Raw genomic sequence first — 21426 nt, 5'->3', positions numbered from 1 at the left:
CTGCTCACCACGATGGCGCTGCAAGACACTGAATGTTCCACAACCACTTGCTAACTGCTGCCATCTCTTGTAAACGTTTAGAGTTTACAAGAGATGGCGCAAACTCACCGTCGTGCCATGAACGATTCCTTGCGGGCCTATGTAACAATAACTTCCTGCTGTCATTTGTCCATACCTGCAATAACAAACAAAAAAGGAAGTTATTTCAATATTCATACTCATTACCAAGGGCGCCCGCATGGAGGGGCCAGGGGTCACTTGCCCCCCCCTGAGATTGTAATTCGAATGGTGAAATTGCAGCTATATTTTACAACAAAAAATGTTGTTTTCTGTGACTTACAGCTGTAAGTTACAGCAACTATTATTATTATTATTATTTTAAGTAGGGTTGCATTTAAGCTAACAGTCTATTTTACACTGATTCTAACTATAAAAAAACAGCTTTTTGTCAGTATACAGTTATGCAAATTGTATATGAATATACAAAATATGGAAATTACAAGTGTATGTAATTTTAAAAAAAAATAAAAGTAGTAGTAGCAATAATAACAAAAATAATAGCAACAATAATAGCAGTAATAATTTCAATATTATTATTATTATTATTATTATTATTATTATTATTATTATTATTATTATTAAGTTTCTGTGACCCTGCGAGCGCCCTTGCTCATTAGAGTCATTCCGGTATTAAAAAGATAACTTCTAAATAATTTAGAACTTCATTAGAAGTCTAGTAAAATTGCAGTTTATTCTGTAGCATTTAAGAATAAACTTCTTTCAAGTTGGAAGGTTACTATTAAACTCGAAAGAATTAATTGCGTAACGAGTAACTCGTTGTTTCCAAACACTGATTTCTACCCTCTTAAGGCAACGACATTCCGACAAGTAACATAATAGTGAATTCGGAATTGTCCTCAGTTCATATGTCTAAGAGGAGTCCCGGGTTCCATACCCGGTGGAGGCACATAGCACAGTGGTTCGGATCCCACTTTAAACTGTAGGTCCAGTCATAGGCGTGCGCACGGGGGGCAAGTGGGGCAGTTCCCCCCCTAATCACGTACGTTCGCAGATTTTTTTCCACGAAGGGACAAGCAAGGTATTTTTCCATGTGGCATATTACCCCGATAATAGTGTTACCTTCTCAAAAAACACCACTTGAATTTGAAATTATAGCATAATATTTAATGTAAATTACTATGACAGAAATCAAATTATACGTGTAAAATACTCGTATATACTTTTAGGTTCACACTTGTTTTCGAAGGGGGAGGTGTGGCCGTCCTTGCCCCCCCCCCTTTCCAGATGTTTGATCCACGGGGTGGGCGATAAGAGCGATCGCCCCTCCCAACTGCCATATTTTTGGAAATATCATTACGCCTAAGGTTTTCAAGACTCGACTCTTCTTTTATCACCAAGTTTAACAAGTTTGAGAATATATTTTTTAGCTTGATTTAACCCCACTTTTTGCTAATGATGGACTAATCGGAACTGGTCCTATACTCTGTCCCGGGAATCTCTGGAGCCAGCGAACGATAACAAGTCTCTGCGCAAGTTGTGACACGAGAGGACTCAACTAATGGACGCCTGAGAGGGAACGGGATTGAATGGAGGAGAGAAAGCAACTGAAGTTACGAGATATTCGCTCCGCCCACTAGCTTTCTCTCCTTCTCTCCTATTATGCTCGGCATTGCTCCAGACATTCCTGAGATAGAATATAGAGTTAGAATATAGAGTTCAAATTTGAGTCCGAATCATTTTGCAAGATGCTTCAATAGGGGATCGAACGTGACACCACTGCAGAAATGGTCTTGTTTCTTTGTTTATTAATTTTACTCCTCATAGCTGATCGTTCAGTTTACCGTGGCAATGGAAGCAATTATAATAATAACGACACACAGTAATAACCATCTATTCCAGACCATGCCCTCTATTTTTGCTCCAAAAAAGATAATCCTGCTAACGGAACCATATATTGTTTATACAGGTTAGAATTGTGTTACTCATCTCGGTGAGATGACTAACAGAAATCGCCCCTCCAAACTGTAATTCCTGGATCCGCCACTGGAAAGTCTCTCATATTCTTACCTATTGTTAGAAACTTGGTAGATGTCGCAAATGCTCGTGGAGACAACACACAACAGAAGAAATGCAAACGTCCAACAATTTTTCTTTGTTGGAAGAAAAGCTTCTTGTCTTTGCGCTTGCAACCGAGAGTGCTGCATTTCCTAACTTTGAAATTGAACATGGAAACAGTATTAACAATTATTTACAAATATTCAATTCTGTTACGAATGTTGAGGTTGAAGCAGTTGTCTATACCCCCAAAAAGAGGACATTTCCTCATTTTCCTAAAAACCCGCCCGGACCATTTTTAGAGCCCGAAAAAGAGGACATGTCCGGATAAAAAAACACGCCTAGTAACCCTAATCCAATTCACTTATGTCTAAAATTAAGCGATCATCCCTTATCCGAAATGTGTAAAATTAACATTATATTTTCAGTGAAGCTAATAACAGCAAAACAAAATCTGCATGGAATAAAATATTTTGTTTTAAATAAGTTTTATCACTTCCATACTACCTCCGCTACGGCATGACATATATTATTATCAGGTCCGGATTTTGATGAACTATCTTAAAAATGATCTATAAAATGACCTAAAAAATTACTAAACTTTTGTCTTTATTTCAGGGTATGACAGTACGGCACAGTTCTTACTTCTGTAACCTTAGAAATCAAATTACAAGGTGTATGTGAATTTTACGTTTTTACCTTTTTCAGAATTATTGCAATAGGTGATGTCGAGTGGCATGTTGCTTTGTTCCTACAATCGCGTGGCGATAGAATTCTTGATTTCATTGTTACCGACATCAAGGTGATTAATGCCAATTCCTGGCTAAAAATGAGTGTGTGAAAGGTAATGCAATTACATTACTTTTTTTGCAATTACGCAAAGAAAAAGACGTAAAACTTAAAAATAGAAAATATGACGAACAAAAAAAGATGACATGTCATCAAAATCCGGGCCCTGATTATTATTAATATTTTTTTCAATTGATTACAGTTTTTATTAGTAATTGCAATTGGTTCTGCAACCACATGCGTCGTAAATAGATGGAATGAACACATTTTATGACTAATCATTTTCTGATCGTTTGAATGGAACTCACAAAAATACGATCGTATCGAGATACGACGAGATAAGGCGTGATGGGAACTAGGGAACTTTTGTGGCGAGATCAAAAGTCGACCACTCAACTGTCTCGGCGACCGAGCCGAGACGAAAGGTACGTCTCGTCTCGAAATATATCTTAACGCCTCATTTCGACTTTACGAATACCATCCCTCGACAGTGGAATTTTATTCTGAATATGCGCAGTGGCACACGCTACAGGCCACTAATGGATTAACTTTGTAATTACTATAAACAAAATAATTTATTTTCCTAATCATTTAGATACATGTATGTATATCAAGAAATCGCAAAATAAAGTAAGTTTGGTCACTTTTTTTCCCACACCACATTTCTCCTTTCATTTTTACATAGCTATCTAGTTGGAGAATACATTTTGAGTTTGTGAATGTCTAATTATGACAATGCTGGTGGTGTGTGTGGAGGAGGAGGGAGCAGGGTGTCTGCCGTAAAAAAAAAAAAATTACCCCCAAATTCTACCGTTTCCGCAACAAACCTGTACTACGCACAAATCTTGCTTGTAATCAGGTTTGATTTTATACGGTTTAGGCATCGCTGTCCTTCATCTGCAAAGGGAGGGAAAATGTACCAAAAGAAGTTGCAATTTTAAAATGAAGGGCACGGGTGTGTGGTAAGTGACATTTTGGTTATTTGTGAGTTCCAAAGTAAAATGTGCCATTCTTCAATTTTCGCGTGAAATTGCAATGTCATACAATTTTGACTCAATGAAGCCTTCTGAAATTGGTGAAAACAACACGAAAAGCATAGCTTCTAATAACCTTTTTCCTTAATGAACTCAGAAATAACGAAAATGTCACCATGTTTTACACCAGAACCCTTCATTAATATAAAAAAAATATATACCAACGATCTGACATGAACTAAAAGTTATGACTGAAATCTAAATCTAAAAAAATCTAAAAGCTATGACTAGTGTCGGGCGATATGTCGCGATATTGAAAAAAATATCGTCCAGACGATATATCGCCACGATATTTTAGCGATATATATCGTGTCAGCGATATACCGTCACGATATTTGGTTATGTATATCGTGGAGACGATATTTTCTTGACGATATATCGCGATATCAAATATCCGATATCGTCCATCCCTAGTTATGGCCGAAATTGTCTGTAAGGAACTTCACAATGTTGTTATCCTCGTGCCTCCAAATATATAAATTACGAAGATTTCTGCATGATGTTCCCTCTTGGTGCTGCATAGTACAAGATCGCTATTCTCCTTGGATGCAAAGATCCTTGGATCAAATGAAAGGAGGTGCAGTGCTGAGAGAGATTCACCGAAAAGGCAATGAACACCAAAAAAATGGCCACGATGAAACCAGAAACGGGAGTGCCTCTCACCTATAAAGTTCTCGCGAAAACCAGGATCCCGCCAGAAACGAGGCAGCGAGAGTGCGTTCGTTATCTCGAAACAGTTGCCGCTCCTCCTCTACGCTCTTAAATGCTCGACTATTTCGCCCAGTTTTCAAGTCAGTGACGCAAATAGCTTTGTGCTTCTTTACCCCTGCGTTTCACTTCGCGGTACCCGTATTATCTCCCTCCGGCAGGGCACTGGGTTCTCTGCCGTTCTGGCCTAAACAAAATGTGCGTTATCTAAAAAGCTGGGTCTTTGCAAGATCCTGGAAGAAGTGCAGGAAAAGTCTCTTCAAATGTTGGCGAATCCAGGTCAGAGGGAGTGCTTTTTTCTTTTTAAAGTTTTCACAAGTTCCTGGAACAACGAAATAGCCGAATTGTCACTCAAAGCTGCAGATGGTTTTTGTAAGAAATTGGGCATTCGAGAGTATTGTTAGATGTTTTTGAGAGAAATTAAATCTTAATGCATTTTATGCCATTATTGCAAATGTTACATTCTTACATACTCAATTGCGTCTAATCAATTCCTCGCTTCCCTTAATGACAAATTATGTTTAAAGAAATGGCGAATACGAAAATGTAGATAATGTTGTGGGGAAAAAATTTAATACCATGTATAGCTTTCGAGAAAATTGTTATATTGTTTTTTTTAATTTTCCTCCATGACGGCCGTAGCTCAACTTTATTTTTCGTGCTATGTTAATCGGGTCAGAAAATAGTACACACATACACAGAGAGACAGCCTTCCTTAAGATGGTTGTTTAATGCCATGTTTTCACGCACACAACGTTCTATAATTCGAAAATATCCGCGATGATTGATGATATAAGAGATACTGCAATCTTCCAGTCCAAGGTACGCCACCACAATTCGCTTTCATTGAACCAGAAATTTCCCCGACGATGGAACTAGTATAGCGCAAGGCAAGGGCGTATCCAGGGGTCCGGACCCCGAACTTCTTTTTGAAAGACTATGGAATGTTCAGCATACTTGCCGATGGGACACTTGATGTAGCTCTCTCGGTAAGGATTGTGTAATTCTGAAAATAACATCCATGAAAAGTTGATGTCAGCTAAAATCTGACTTCTGAAATGTGTTCTTTGTTAACAATCTTTTTTTATGTGGTTGGAAGATTGGTAGGCGAATTCGTTGACGAGCAACATGTGAAACATAGCAAATGTCTATTTAGTTATTTAAAATTATAATAGGACTGGGATATTTCTAAGTTTATTAGTTTAATAATCTCACTGAGTTTACACTTCTGAAGCTATACAACCTTAGGCGGCAGGTGAAACACAAAATTGTGCATGTCAACCAGTCACAATAATTTGTAGACGAAATATCAAGCTGAGGATTGTGTTGCCATCTGAATTTAATTTGAGAAACTGCATTGTGCACAACCAAAATTATACTATTTTTCACTACTGTAAATAATAATAAATACACATAATAATGCTATTTAGTTTTAGTCAGGTTGGACAAAAATCACGATTTTTAAATTTAAATCAGATTTTTTATATTTAAATCGATTGTTATTTTAAAAAAACACGCTTAAAATTGCTTGTATGGTTTTGGGCACCATACATAAAGATATATGTTTTTTTATAGAAAGACTTTTTCTAGTAAACGGCCCTGTAAAATATTTGAACAGTTTGATTAAAGCAAATAAAAATTACATGTAAATGTATTTTTTTTCTGTCTCTGACACTGTACATGTATGAACCTACTACGGAAATGTTTGTTGAGAGTGTTATAAAACTACAATATATTTCACTAATTTTTCTTTCAGTGAAAATAAAACATTCTGGATGTACTATATAATTCTAACTTAAAATATTATTTTGTAGTCTTTGTAGTTGATTTTGTTATTTTTTTTTGTGATAGGTTTGCAAAATATCAGCTGCCACATTTATTTATAATTTAATGATAATGACACTATTTATGGTTTAACATGGTTAGTATTTTGTATATTATTCTACACAAAATGTGACCTAGTCACCAACCATCTGCACTGCGACCTGTGCACTTGCGTGCTTCTGTTCTTGGCGCTTTCGAACTGTACTAGGTGACGTCACTTCCGCCAAGACCATACATCAGGTCTGTACTTTGTACCTTTCGGACAGAGCTATAGTACCTAGCATGTTCCTGGAAATTCAAATATCTAGGCTAAACCCCCTTTTCCTTTCCAACTTTAGACTTTTGTTTGTCCAGACCTGGATAACTGGGTTTCAATAGGCGTGTTTTGGCGGCACAGGGAACGCGAGAAGGGAATAATTTTGTTTGAACGACAGTTGATGGCACTTACTTTGCGGAAAGTGTAGTGATGTGTTTGGATTTCCTTCCACGCCAAGCGATAGAACATTGCATTTATTTTTCTTAGAAATCATTTTCCGATAGTATATTATATCGAAAGCAAAGTCACGTCGGAATATCAAAGTACTGAAGTCGATCGCCTGATATAGAAGCAAGAGACTGGTAAGTTTTCATTCTCTCCTTAAATTTCGTTTAGAGTACTAATTTTTATTCTTTTTGATAAAGGACAAAAAAAGAGACAAGATTGGATGCACATTACAGCCTTACTGTTAGTTTTAGACGTCGTGTCCAGGGCTGTTAAATCGCCAATTGAGGACTAAAAGTGGTAAACGTTGTAAGTGCTAAAAGCGAAAGTGTTGGGAAATAGCATCGTTCCGCACATCAGCCCGTAAGAACGCGCACACTAGTGACCTCTTTACACGCCCTTTGAACTAATAACAGCCACATTTCACGTTTACCACATTATAAAGCAAGGCACATTTCACAGTTTAACGTGGAAAACGGTGTTTGAATTATTGTGGCACTTGCAGCGTTTACCAATTTTAGTCTTCAATTATTCTTGTATTCACGGATGATTTAATGTTAGTTTCGGAAGAGCGATCCCTTACTTTTAGAGGAGGTTGAAGAGGCATGATCTCATTTTTCAACATTGGGGGAGAGGGGGACGACGATTGCCTCGCTCTTAGTTGCACTCAATATTTCTCACATATTTGAAACATCTCATCGATTGTCACTTAAATAAAAATGTTAAGTTGGGATGCATCGTTGAAAGAGAGCATCGTTTGGTGGGTTAATTTATTCATTGCCCCTCGTCAGAAATGTATACGTATAAAATGTAATAATAATAAAAATTACACGCGCACACACACACATATATAATTACCCTTTTTTATTTTAAATTAAAATTATACAAGTATCGGCATAGGTATCGGTTCAAAGTGGTATCGGCTCAGCCCTAAATATTTTGTTTCTTTTTCTTTCTTTCTTAGAGCCTAATAAAAACCATTAAATGATTACAAGATTAATGTACTTTCTAGAAAAGTAATTCTGATGTGTACAAGAACCTCATGTACATTATTCTATAAATTATTTATTTAAAGTTATGTAAATCAGTGATTTGTTTTAAAAAAATCATCTGATTTAAATCTTGATTTAAATCGGATTTAAATCAATCCACCTTGGTTTTAGTCAAACTGCTTTTTCTATCTGTCGATACTTTTCGTAAGGACATTTCACACGAAATGTTGCAGATGTAACCGTGTAAAGTGTGGTTTGTTTCTTGCAACTTGCGAGTAGCAAATAAGACGCAAGACTGGTACCACTGACTGGTAACCCTGTCTTCATTTGCATTCCGGACAACAAGGAAAGAAAAAGCAGAATTTAAAGAAACAAGAAATCGTTACATAACTTTCGCTTTCTCGTTACACTTTCCTGATTAAATTACAAGAGAAACGCAGCAACTTCGATGTTATACTCACCTGATAGTGTACGGTTAAGTGAGTCGAACATATATACAAATTCCTACCTTATGAGAACGTGTTAATATGAATGAATTCATGTTTATATCGTTTGGACTTTGTCAGTGAGATGTTGACATAACGTTATGCTAAAGTAACTTTTCATTCACGTATCAAGTATAGCACTTCTTGGCTTTGTACAGAGATATGATAAAAGTAATATTCGTATGGTGTTTGTTACTAACTACTTGGTGTTGAGTCGTGCCAAGAAATAAACTTCATTAGGTAATAATTCTAACGTATGAATGTCTAATGAATCACATTAATGCACAATATTATAAAGGAAAACTGGTTTTAATTACCAACTAATATATACACGTATCAATCTTCATTTGTTTAAACATTTGTTTCCGTTGCTTGTTTTATCGTCTTTATGCCTCATTTTTATACTGTTAATTTAACGGAAATGATACAAATGAATAATTGCGGGTACTGGAAATGAATCAAAGGAAAATCACCAACATTACTGTCTTTCCCGGGAGAGAGTGCCATTTTTCGAAAAACGTGGATACATTCAATTACATTATTGCATATATTCATTTCGTCCCACACAAAAAAGAGAGTAAAACTTGTTAAATATTGTCCTCATATTCATTCAGCCACCTTGATGGACGAACTGACCACGTTGAGTGCAGGACTCACGATGGTCCCAGGTTCGAGACCTGGCGTGTGCATGGGTGTTCCTTTCGGAGTGTCCTTTCATCTTTTCATCTACACACCATGCATAATTATCGACACGATTAGCCTGAGTAGGCAGAAAAGGCGACGTTAAATAAACATGCACATGAGCAAACAAGGACATCAAGAAGTCACTGGACACATTCTTCTTTCCTCTTACGACGAGAAATGATTCTTTGAGTCTGCTTAGTGCATAAAGTTTCTGGACTCATGTCTTATCCTGGGCATGGATGTCTCTTTGCGAGTGTCACTTTATGAATTTTATGTAATCATCATCCATTCTCATTGTAGCAATCAGCCTACAGCGGCGGACTATTTCAGGTCCAGATATCATTCTTTAGATTTTATTTTTTAAAAGCTCTTAATTTATGTTAATTTTTAGTGTAAGGGAGTATGTTTCTCATCCATATAAAATTACACGAACAAGAAAATTCCTGTTATGTATACTCTAACCATTTGATTCTTTGACATAGCAGAGAAGAAAAGTTTATCAATGGAAATGTAACATGAATAGCCTGAATTAATTATATTTTTAATTTCCTCTTTAGTATCGTTTTTCATTCATCATTATTTTTCTGAAGTATTTGAATTTAGAATCTCAGGTGAAATTTTTTTCCTGCAATATCTTCGAATGAACCGACTCTGGGGTTCATCCGGGCTCTAATAAATAAGCACCTGGATCAACCATGGAGGTAAAGCCGGCCGGAGCGTGATGCTGATCACACCACCTCCACAAGATTGTGAATATGTGGGACCCTACCTCAATGTCCTCCTCCTATCCATTCACCGGTTTATCTTATTTTTACCTTTTATTTGAATGTATATTTCTATTTTTCTTATTATTCCGCTATTGACAACTGCTTCATCCTTATGATGAGGATGAGTGATAATTAGATGAAATCAATGAAGAGACTTTCTAGGCATACTGTTTAAACTGGGATCCGAACCACTATGTGCCTCCACCAGGTATCGAATCCGGGATCCGTTGGCGTCTAAACTTAAACAAATACGTCCGAGGTATCTAAAACTAACAGCAAAGAATTATCAGCATAAGAGTAAATCGCTATCATCTACTTATAATGTCTAAAAGTTGAGGGATCGTCCTAAGGGTAGTGTACGAATTAACTGGGTGGATGACAAGTATTTTCCCCTACAAAAAAAATATCCCCATAAAAAAAATGGAATTGAAAACATATAGTATACCATTTCTCAACTACGTAACAAAACACAATTTTAAAATCATTCGTATCCAATATTGGTCCAGTCATCAAAGATTTCGCTGCCGAAAAGTATGCAGCCTTGTAGATTAAAGGAGGACACCATTCTGCAACTGACAAGCTCCACCGAGCTGAAACTACAGCAGGCTGTTTCACTCTGTTTTCATGGCATAGTGCTGATATTTTACATACATTAAAGTGTTCACAAGAAACTTGTAGGTAGGTTAGGTGAATATTAAGTTTCGACTTGGCAATGGAAAGTTGGTTAAATTTTCGGAGTTATAAGTTCGATATATATTTTTGTGTATGAGTTTGTGTTCTCTTGGAATGTAAATGTACTAAATATTTCTAAATTACGTGTAAATGTTATGATAAGATTTAATGGCCAAGGTTAGAACCAATGTTCTAAGGTTGTTAGAACTGCAAGGCAATAGTTTATTTTATTGGCTGGTAATATATACAAATTTGCATACCCCCTCAAAAAACCTACCTCCTAAAATGAAATCACAAATACGCCAGTGAGTGGACATCCTCTTAACTAACTCTATAGCGTTCTTAAAGCCGAAGGTTTATAGCTGCAGCAACACAAGCCTTCCATCTGCCCCTATCCTTGGCAAGATCACCAATCCAATCTTTTCCATCCTTAGTGGATTCCCAAGGGATAATATCTAAAACTAACAATGCACCTGAAAGGAATCTAACAGGTAAGAAAAATAAACCGATCTACCCCTCCCCACGATTAGTTCGATAATCTGCCACTAAAATCAAAAGTTAAAACACCTCAAGTTCATGGCGATTGGACTATCCACGATCCCCTGAGCTCCACTTTAGACTCACCAGGATACTTAGTGTCCGAACGATGCATTTAGTGGATGTTGCAGTCGTTCCATATATTTCTTCCGCCCTCTTTGTCTAGAACTTCATCATAATCTCAATTTCATATGCCATAAAGGAGCCGAACCGGTAGGTACGAGCCAATGTTCTCTTTGTCGCGGCAATCTCGAGAGACCCACACGCGCAAGGGAGGTAAAGCAGCGAATAAATCGTTCAGTTGATTACCCCAATTATCCAATTCACCCCTCTTTGGAAACTCCCTAATCAGATCGCTCAGGGATAAAATTGGAGGAGTGGAAGGATGGGAGAAAATGTATAGTCCTGGGGTTAATCCGTGAACCGGAGAACGCAGCCCAGGTTTTATCCTGAGTCCCCAAACGGTGTCTCCAGTCGTAGACAGATTTTAAAGTAAGAGTCTCAAGAAACAGGAAGAAACAAACAAGATCCCTTCATTAATCCCTGGACCTTATCCCTCTGTAGTTTTCCCCCCTACCCCCGTACCTTCGGGATGCTGGGAATCCTCATTTTCAGCTATGCTTATTAGGGGAGTCCCCTGGATCAATGGAGAATTTCCTTTGGGCCTCTCTTTGGAATCCTTTCCTCGGTCTGAACGACGTTAGCCCACAGTAATAACTCTTCAATTAGGGAATAATCCAGCTAAAGACTGGGGGCAAAGATTCCTTTCAGAAAACAGGTCTTTTGTGAGAAGAAACTGATGGCCTCTGCTTCCTCCACTGTTTAAGATGTCCCCTCGAGAAAATAGAAGAGGCGGTGTGGGACGCTGAACGAGTTTCATGGAGATAAATTGTTGGACGGTGACGTCACTCGTGACAATGTCCTTTGGAAAGTGGAAAGGCTGTTGAAAATTTCAGTGTCTTTTCATCTGAGAAGTTGAAATAAATTACTATGGCAGAGCTGATATCTATCATTGCTTTAGAACCTCTTTCTATGGTTTTATACCACACAACCAAAGGTGAATTTAGTACAAAAACTGACCGTGAATTTAGAATTTCTGAAAAATATTAGAGGGCGTTGCAAGAAATTGAATGGGTGTTAGGTGGGAAAGGATGTTGGGGGTGACTACACCACGCGTACACCAAAATTATTTCTTCTGTTGTTATCGTTCCAGGAGTCTCGAGTTCGAATACAGGCCTGGGCATGTGCGTTCTTCGTGAGTGTCCCTTTGTCAGTTTCGTCATATCATCACTCATCGTCATTTTCGCGATTAGCCAAAAGTGGCAGAAAAGCGAAATAAACCAAATCGATAAAATAGTTGTTATCCGGGAGTAGGGTAACTTGGTGAGGGAACTCCTTCCTGTTTCCTCCTCTACAGTCGGGAGCTACGATGAGATCCAGTCCCATTTTATATCTAAGCCCCGCGACAGGTTAAGTTTGCAGCAACTTTTCGCGTATATAGAATAACATGGGCGCACAGAATGTAGTTGAGCTGTAACGCTGCGATTTTTCTCACAGTCTTGGATTTGAACAGCTTGGCGGTTGAGGCAAGTCTGGCACAGGAGATGCTGAGTGCCATTCTCGAGTGGACTAATACATAAAATCTGCTGCAAACTTAACCTGTCGCGGAGCTTAGTGATGTACTGGTACTACATATCAAGGGGCACGATGTCCGTGCTCTGCTGTTACGATAATTCACCAATGAGAGCGTAGTCGTTTTTCCTTACACGTGCTTCTGGTAACGTTGATTTTGTGTTCGGTTCAGGTGAAAAACGGGGATTGCGCATTTTCTGCTGTTGGTTTTGCATATGTGGAGGATGGTAGTTAAAACCTGCCGGCTATACTTCTGGTATGATTATATTTCTACAGCGATACTTCTGGAATGATGATATGTCTACAGCGATACTTCTGGCATGATTATATTTATGCGGCGATACTTCTGGCATGCGGATATGTACAGTGATACATCTGGCATGATTGTATTTCTACAGCGATACTTCTGGCATGATTATATTTCTACAGCGATACTTCTGGCATAACGATATGTCTACTGCGATACTTCTGGCATGATGATATGTCTGCAGCGATACTTCTGGCATGATTATATTTCTACAGCTATCCTTCTGGCATGATAATATTTATACAGCGATACTTCCGGCATGATTATATATCTACAGCGATACTTTTGGCATGATTATATTTCTACAGCGATACTTCTGGCATGATGATATGTCTACAGCGATACTTCTGGCATGATTATATTTCTACAGCGATACTTCTGGCATGATTACATTTATACGGCGATACTTCTGGCATGATTATATTTCTACAGCGATACTTCTGGCATGCTGATATGTCTACAGCGATACGTCTGGCATGATTATATTTCTACAGCGATACTGCTGGCATGATTATATATCTACAGCGATTCTTCTGGCATAATGATATGTTTACTGCGATACTTCTGGCATGATGATATGTCTGCAGCGATACTTCTGGCATGAATATATTTCTACGGCGATACTTCTGGCATGATTGCATTTCTACAGCGATACTTCTGGCATGATTATATTTCTACAGCGATACTTCTGGCATGACTATATTTCTACAGCGATACTTCTGGCTTGATTATAATTCTACAGCGATGTCTGGCATGCTTATATTTCTAAAGCGATACTTCTGGCATGATTATATTTCAAAAGGGATACTTCTGGCATGGTTACATTTCTACAGCGATACATCTTACATGATTATATTTCTAATGCGATACTTCTGGCATGGTTACATTTCTACAGCGATACATCTGGCATGATTATATTTCTAAGGCGATACTTCTGGCATGATTATATTTATACAGCGTACTATCGCTCTTGGTACATTTTCCAATATAGAAATAAATAAGTATGGCAACATTCAATCCGTGTAGCTTTACTGCATATACTCGTTTACAGTATTACCAATAAGAGAAAGACCGCAGTCGACTGGTGAACTGATGTGCACAGTAATTTTTTGTGGTTCTCTGTTATATATGTCTACAGCGATACTTCTGGCATGATTATATTTATACGGCGGTACTTCTGGCATGCGGATATGTACAGTGATACATCTGGCATGATTGTATTTCTACAGCGATACTTCTGGCATGATTATATTTCTACAGCGATACTTCTGGCATAATGATATGTCTACTGCGATACTTCTGGCATGATGATATGTCTGCAGCGATACTTCTGGCATGATTATATTTCTACAGCTATCCTTCTGGCATGATAATATTTATACAGCGATACTTCCGGCATGATTATATATCTACAGCGATACTTTTGGCATGATTATATTTCTACAGCGATACTTCTGGCATGATGATATGTCTACAGCGATACTTCTGGCATGATTATATTTCTACAGCGATACTTCTGACATGATTACATTTATACGGCGATACTTCTGGCATGATTATATTTCTACAGCGATACTTCTGGCATGCTGATATGTCTACAGCGATACGTCTGGCATGATTATATTTCTACAGCGATACTGCTGGCATGATTATATATCTACAGCGATACTTCTGGCATAATGATATGTCTACTGCGATACTTCTGGCATGATGATATGTCTGCAGCGATACTTCTGGCATGAATATATTTCTACGGCGATACTTCTGGCATGATTGCATTTCTACAGCGATACTTCTGGCATGATTATATTTCTACAGCGATACTTCTGGCATGACTATATTTCTACAGCGATACTTCTGGCTTGATTATAATTCTACAGCGATGTCTGGCATGCTTATATTTCTAAAGCGATACTTCTGGCATGATTATATTTCAAAAGGGATACTTCTGGCATGGTTACATTTCTACAGCGATACATCTTACATGATTATATTTCTAAAGCGATACTTCTGGCATGATTATATTTCTAATGCGATACTTCTGGCATGGTTACATTTCTACAGCAATACATCTGGCATGATTATAATTCTAAAACGATACTTCTGGCATGATTATATTTCTAAAGTGATACTTCTGGCATGGTTACATTTCTACAGCGATACATCTGGCATGATTATATTTCTAAGGCGATACTTCTGGCATGATTATATTTATACAGCGTACTATCGCTCTTGGTACATTTTCCAATATAGAAATAAATAAGTATAGCAACATTCAATCCGTGTAGCTTTACTGCATATACTCGTTTACAGTATTACCAATAAGAGAAAGACCGCAGTCGACTGGTGAACTGATGTGCACAGTAATTTTTTGTGGTTCTCTGTTACCATATAGCAAATTGCTCCCTCGCTTATGTTCGCATGTCCCCATGTTGCCATATTTACAACTTTCCCCTTTGCATCGTTGTCCAAAAATTCAACGTTAATTATCACGTTCCTGCTTTCGCTGTGTCCGGTTTTCCTAATACTTGGCACTGAATGAAGGTGACAATGGATTGAACAACGACGCATATTTGGGCAAAATGCATGGACGGGATTACATGGCAAGCAGCTGATTGCATTACCAACGCTCCCGGATTGAAACTTCGACAACAGCACTACAGGGTTTTTATCATTTTGATAGAGCAGTACAGTATAGAGAATTTCCCCTATTGTAAAAAAGGATTTGAAAAGGGCCTCAACGAGCAGAACGTTATTTAACGAAGTTGCTCGTTTTGATATTCTCCACACGCTGTGAAAGTGTGTCCGTGTTGTACAGTGTCTCTCAGAAGTTTTAGGACAACGACATTTTAAACTAGGCAATGCAAATTACGTAAGGCGCTGGTGGGTTGCGTGTAGAGTTAAGCTCAGTTTCAGGGTTGCCATATGCACAATAGATATTTATGAAATACGCGAAAGGAATAAAACCAAGTATTATTGTATAAAACTAAAAAAAATATCAGTATTACATTTGTCGCAAATAAGGAATACTTTCTGAAAGAAAAAAAATCGATTTTCTAGTATTTCATCGCTGATGAGTCTACACAAAGGAAAAGAGGAGGGAGGAAACGAAAAGGGACAACAAATGAGAGGAGAAAAGAGAAACGAAAGGGGAAGAGCAAAAGTAAAGGAGGGAAGAAAATATAGGATAGATGTGGATAATGGGAGAAGTAATGAGGAGAAAGGGAAAAGATTCGAGGAGAGATTAGGTAAATGGAGCAAAGAGGAGAAGAGAGGAGGGAAAGAGATGAGAGGAGAGGAGAAGAGGAGGTTTGAGAGGAGAGAAGGAGACGAGAAGAGGGGAGTTGAGAGAGAACATGAGAAGAACGAGAAGAAGAGGTGAAGAGTGCAGTGGAGTCGGAAATCTAAGACAGGAGAGGAGATAAGAGGAGTGGAGAAGAATGGGATGGAGACAATAGGCGAGAACAGGAGGGAAGGCGATGACATATAAGCAGGGGAGAAGAAGGAAAGAGAAGAAGGAGAAGGAGAGAAGAGAAAGGAGACGATAGGAGAGATGAGGTATTTGTAGAAAATATCGTCTCAGCGTCAAGAATTGATCAAAATATCGGCATGAAACATTCAATAATATTTTAAAATGAATTGGAGAATGTATTAGATCGGTGCGAAATGCATTTTGGCTGAGTTCAGAGCGAGATAAAATCTGCCACGTAAGATCTTTGATTCTACCTGCGATTATACCACTAAAAACATGAATGTAATTTTCATATTTATAAGAATTATCCAATTTTTCTCCACTTCTCAGTTCGTTGAAATGGAGGTTTTCTTATTTAGAATTTCTCCTCCACCCATAGTTGATATTGAGCCTAACTCTACACGCAACTCACCAGAGCCTTACGTAATTTGGGTTGCCTAGTTTAAAATGTCGTTGTCCTAAAACTTTTGAGAGACACTGTACAGATACACCCTGTGTACTGCCTATTTCTAATCATAACTTCTATAATAAGTTTCATGAAAATCGAGTTCTTCCTCCAGTTTTTCTCACTATTCCACTTGACGTCACTTCCTGTAAACCAATGACCGTTCATTACCAGTGATAGACTCACCTGTGTGTCACCCCTCGGATAAGAGGACATACTTTACACGCTGTGGAAATGTGCCAGTGTTGTACGGATACACCCTGTATACCGCCCTATTTTTAATCATAACTCCTATACCAGATTTAATGAAAATCGAGTTCTCCTTCCATTTTTTTCTCACTTGACGCCACTTCCTGTAAACTAATGACCGTTCATTACAAGTGATGGACCCACCTGTGTGTCACACCTTGGGTCTGAAGAATGTTTCTGCCTGACGTGCAACCCTACAATAGAAAGGAAGGGAGATAAGAAGTCTACTTATTTTCAAGCTGCGATTTATTTGTCTTTTTTCCCTCCTTTGCCCCTGCTGATTCCCCGCTCTGCGCTCTGAGATAATTGAAGTTAATACCCACCTCCCCAGTTTCTTAGCAGTGAGTTATTGGTCGGTTGCAGACTAGAGCGAAGCGCATTGCGGAATGCAGTGCTACAGTGCCGTCAGAGGGTGCTGAGGGTTTTTATTGTGCCCCAAGCAGACAAAATGGAAGGCAGTTTCCGGGTTAAGCGTCCAATAAAAAGAATTGTTGCTTTCTGGAAGTTCGTGAAATATTCATGAATTTACGAGGAGAAAGTTCCCGCCGTGTTGGTTTTTGTGTGGGAGTTCGATTACTCACGCTCCCTGTCGATAACGTTGCTGGATTCAATGCAGATCGTCGCCTCCACCGGGTTAATTGGATAGGGGGCTGAATAGGGGAGACTGCATGAAGTTTTTCCTTCTTCCATGCTCGCTTTGTGCATTGATTCTGCGTCGAATACATTCTCCCCGTGGAAGTTCGATCGAACGGGAGGCTCGGTGCTTGAGCGGTCCTTCGTTGATCCTTTTGGTAAATCGAACAAGGGACCGTGCCTTTTCGGCTCTACGGTTGTGGTGAAACCGTAATCGAGAGGTCCCGGAATCGATCTCCGATGTAGGCACGGTTGGTCGGATTCCACTTTAACTTATAGTATAAAACAGTATTACAAAATTCTTTTTTATTCAATTTTAAAACAGAACAACTTGAAATATTATATGTTCTAACCTCAAATAATATAGAAGTTTTATGTTTAGCTACAATTGTTCTGCATTCACGATGCAGAGGAACAGTCATGCCCAGGTGGGGATTCGAACCTGGATCCTTAGGTGGCGACGTCGTGAGTCAACCATTCAGTGCGCCCAGTCACCGAGGCGGGTACACAGTTAACTGCGTTGATAAATAAATACAATTAAATTTATCTCCTGTGCTGACTAACGTTCTATGTAGAAGATGGGATAAATTTAAACTCCATACACATACATCAATTCATCCCTTTATCCAAGTAAATATTGAGAATAGTAACTCTATAAAATTTAGAAAAAAATAGTGTCATTGGAATAAATAAACATAAATTTAAGAAGGAACTTAATCCTTCGTAGCAATGAAATCCAATAAAATTCGAATGGCGTCTTCCTCTTTTTTCCTTTTTCATTAACTTATCCTTCGGAATGTTTCAGTTTGGTTTGATGTTTCTTCACAAGTTGAAATATTAATATAGAATACACGTTTGGTGATATATTTTTTAAAACATTGATATTTTGAGAAATAATTTTGTTTCTGAAAATCTAGTGTGCAACAGTGTTTCAGCGTACTTCCCTCCCCCCTCTTTGGCGTCGCTATTAAATAATAGGTCAGATGTTCGTTCTGAACTTTAAACACCGTAGAATTACATTATACGCTGTCACTTTGATATCAATATGCTCTGGGTTCTATTCCCAGTTGGAATATATTTCAGACCTTCGTTTTCCGCTATGAGCTGTACAACTTTGAAGAAAGTACACTGAAAAACTGTTGAACTTTTCTTCTAAATTTGCAATCACTATGTGCAGACGGCACAATGATCTGATCATCATCCAAACCTCTTTACTCTGTTGACTCTGAGACAGCAAGACGCAACATAAAGTAACTCGAACTGTTAAAACTTCGTTTGTGGAATTTAAAACTGCAACGTCCCACCACACTCTAAACACTTCAATTAGGAGGACGGCAAAAGTCCACCCATAAATGCTAACTTCTTACCAGTCGTTGAACACAGATTCTAGATATCTCAGGGCTTGCTGGGTAAAACGTGAACAACAGCTTTATATGTATATATATGTTTATTATAAACTTATCGTAAGAAAGTCTGTTAGCACACTAGTCTTTAACCTTTATCACTTAAGTGCATTTACATTTACCATACACGTGCATTCACCACTTCTGGATTCAAAAGGGGGGAAGGGACCATTCAATTTATTCCTCGCAGTGAGGCGCCAGGGGGAGTATAGGGACCTAATTTTATTTAGGGCGCTGTTCGCTGCTGACGTCACGGACTCCCCTGTAAGAGAAAGTAGTATGTGCGCGGTGCCCCCAACCAAAGCTAGGAACTGGCCGTAGCCAGCCGGCACCTCCGACAAGCGGGCGCTGGGTAAAGGATTTAAGGATGCCGCGACACCCCCGGCGTTAGCTAGGAATCGGCAAGCCGACCGGTGTCTCCTGTACAAGGGCGGCAGGTTAGGAAGGAGGTCTAGGTGCTCCTAGACAAGCCAGGCAGGTAGAACCTGGCACCTAGACCGGGTAGTTAGGTTGCTGCTAGGCTCTTCTTCTTCTTTCTTCCTCCTCTCTTCCTTCCTTCCTTCTGGGATGGCTGCTAGGCTTCTGGCTGGATGGCCGGTTTTTCCCAGGATGTTTGCCAGTTGACATCCGGGAGCCAACTGAGCTCCGGTCTCGCTGTGCTGGGTTTTATACTCGCGGTGGCGCATGGGTGGTGAAAATTTGTACTACAAGTACGCGTTGCTAACTCATTTTTTTACATATTGCAACCTTCGTACTGAGAAATATCAAGGTTTTGACTTTGAGAAATCACTAGTGGGAAAATCACTAGATGCACGTGACAATATAAACTAAAACTGTGTGCATTCAGATAATACAATTAATAATGAGCCTCGCAGGACTCTCCTATTCTAAACAACACGTTGAACAATGTAAATGACAATAATTGATAACATTAAAAAGAATATAGCGACCACGCAGGGTCTAATAATGAGTGAAGCTCGTAAACGTAGAGGTGGAACCGTTAACGTTTACTGAATACATTTAAACTAAAAGCGTACGCCTCGCAGGGACATTCCGCTTAACTCTTTCATCAGATTAAAAAGAATATAGTGACCACGCAAGGTCTAATAATAATTAAATGGCGACCAAACAGGGTCGTTACAAAACATTCATTGGAGTAGGTAGACCACAATATACTCAGGAAGTAGCAAATTGCGTACTTAATAATTTCTCTAAATCGGAATCGCTACAACACATACATGTGTTTAGGGAAGATATTCTTAAACACTACCAGTCAACAGATCAGTTTTGTTACTTTCTCTTCAAGATTCATTTCGAGTTCGAGGATACTGCAGCTGGCGTCTTTATTTTCAACTGCCTTCGTCTTTTGGCAAGAAATCAAGTTTCTGTGTGCAAGAAAACCTTCACTTTCCGCTGTGCATACGAAACACGGAAGAAGGAAGCAATTGTTATGAATGTAAATGATGGTCTCGTATGGTAAACAGCACTCGTAATTTTGTTCTATCTTTCAGTGGTATTGTTTGTAGAAGTGATAAATATTAAATATACATATGGGCACTGTGCAAATAAAATTTCTTGCTGTGGGGGAGATGCTTACTCAGTGGCGTATTTGTGATTCATTTCGGGAAGTAGGTTTTTTTGAGTATGCAAATTTGTACATGTTACTAAACTATTGCTTTGCGATTTTAATTACCTTTGAACATTGGTTCTAGCCTAAGTCATTAAAACTTATTACAGGGGCATTCCACGAAAAGTGGTCCTATATCCATGTTAATAACAAAATGAATTAATATGGAAATTATTATTGTTTTTAATTGCATTAAGGTTTAGATGTTTGTGAATGCATATAATTTGCTCATTTCACCAATAAAAGTTACTGGCATCTACAGCCTATATGCTTCACAGACAAATCAAGTCAAAATTTGCTACATTTTTAGTCACAAACGTAACACACTTTTGTTAACGCTTTTCATGCACTCAGCCTATGTCATCATACTCAAGATTTTTTCATTTGTTAGCAGACACCACAAAGTACTTCATAATTCTATGAAATCAGTTCATTATGAACATTTTAATCCAATCTCATGTCTAGAACCTTAAATTTTGTGTGTAAAATGTCACACACGTAACGCTGGAATGCCCCTATAACATGTACACGTAATTTAGAAACAATTAGTATATTTAAATTCTAAGAAAACCCAAACTCATACACACTAAGAGCTATCTAGCTAGTAAC

At 38.4% G+C, this 21426-nt stretch overlaps 1 protein-coding gene across 1 annotated transcript in view; it reads right to left on the bottom strand.

The window, feature by feature from the left end:
* Positions 1-21426, bottom strand: part of LOC145995147 (urocanate hydratase-like) — a 145833-nt gene that overhangs the window by 101349 nt on the left and 23058 nt on the right. Inside the window, exon 5 of the mRNA XM_083131699.1 lies at positions 109-175. Coding sequence (XP_082987825.1) covers positions 109-175 — 67 coding nt within the window. The remainder of the gene's footprint in view (positions 1-108; positions 176-21426) is intronic.

Source organism: Lepisma saccharinum, chromosome 1 (genome assembly GCF_977018435.1).
Source record: "Lepisma saccharinum chromosome 1, izLepSacc3.1, whole genome shotgun sequence".
Taxonomy (NCBI): Eukaryota; Metazoa; Arthropoda; class Insecta; order Zygentoma; family Lepismatidae; genus Lepisma; species Lepisma saccharinum.
The sequence above is the reverse complement of the archived record's forward strand: the minus strand, read 5'-3'. Positions and strand labels throughout refer to the sequence as shown.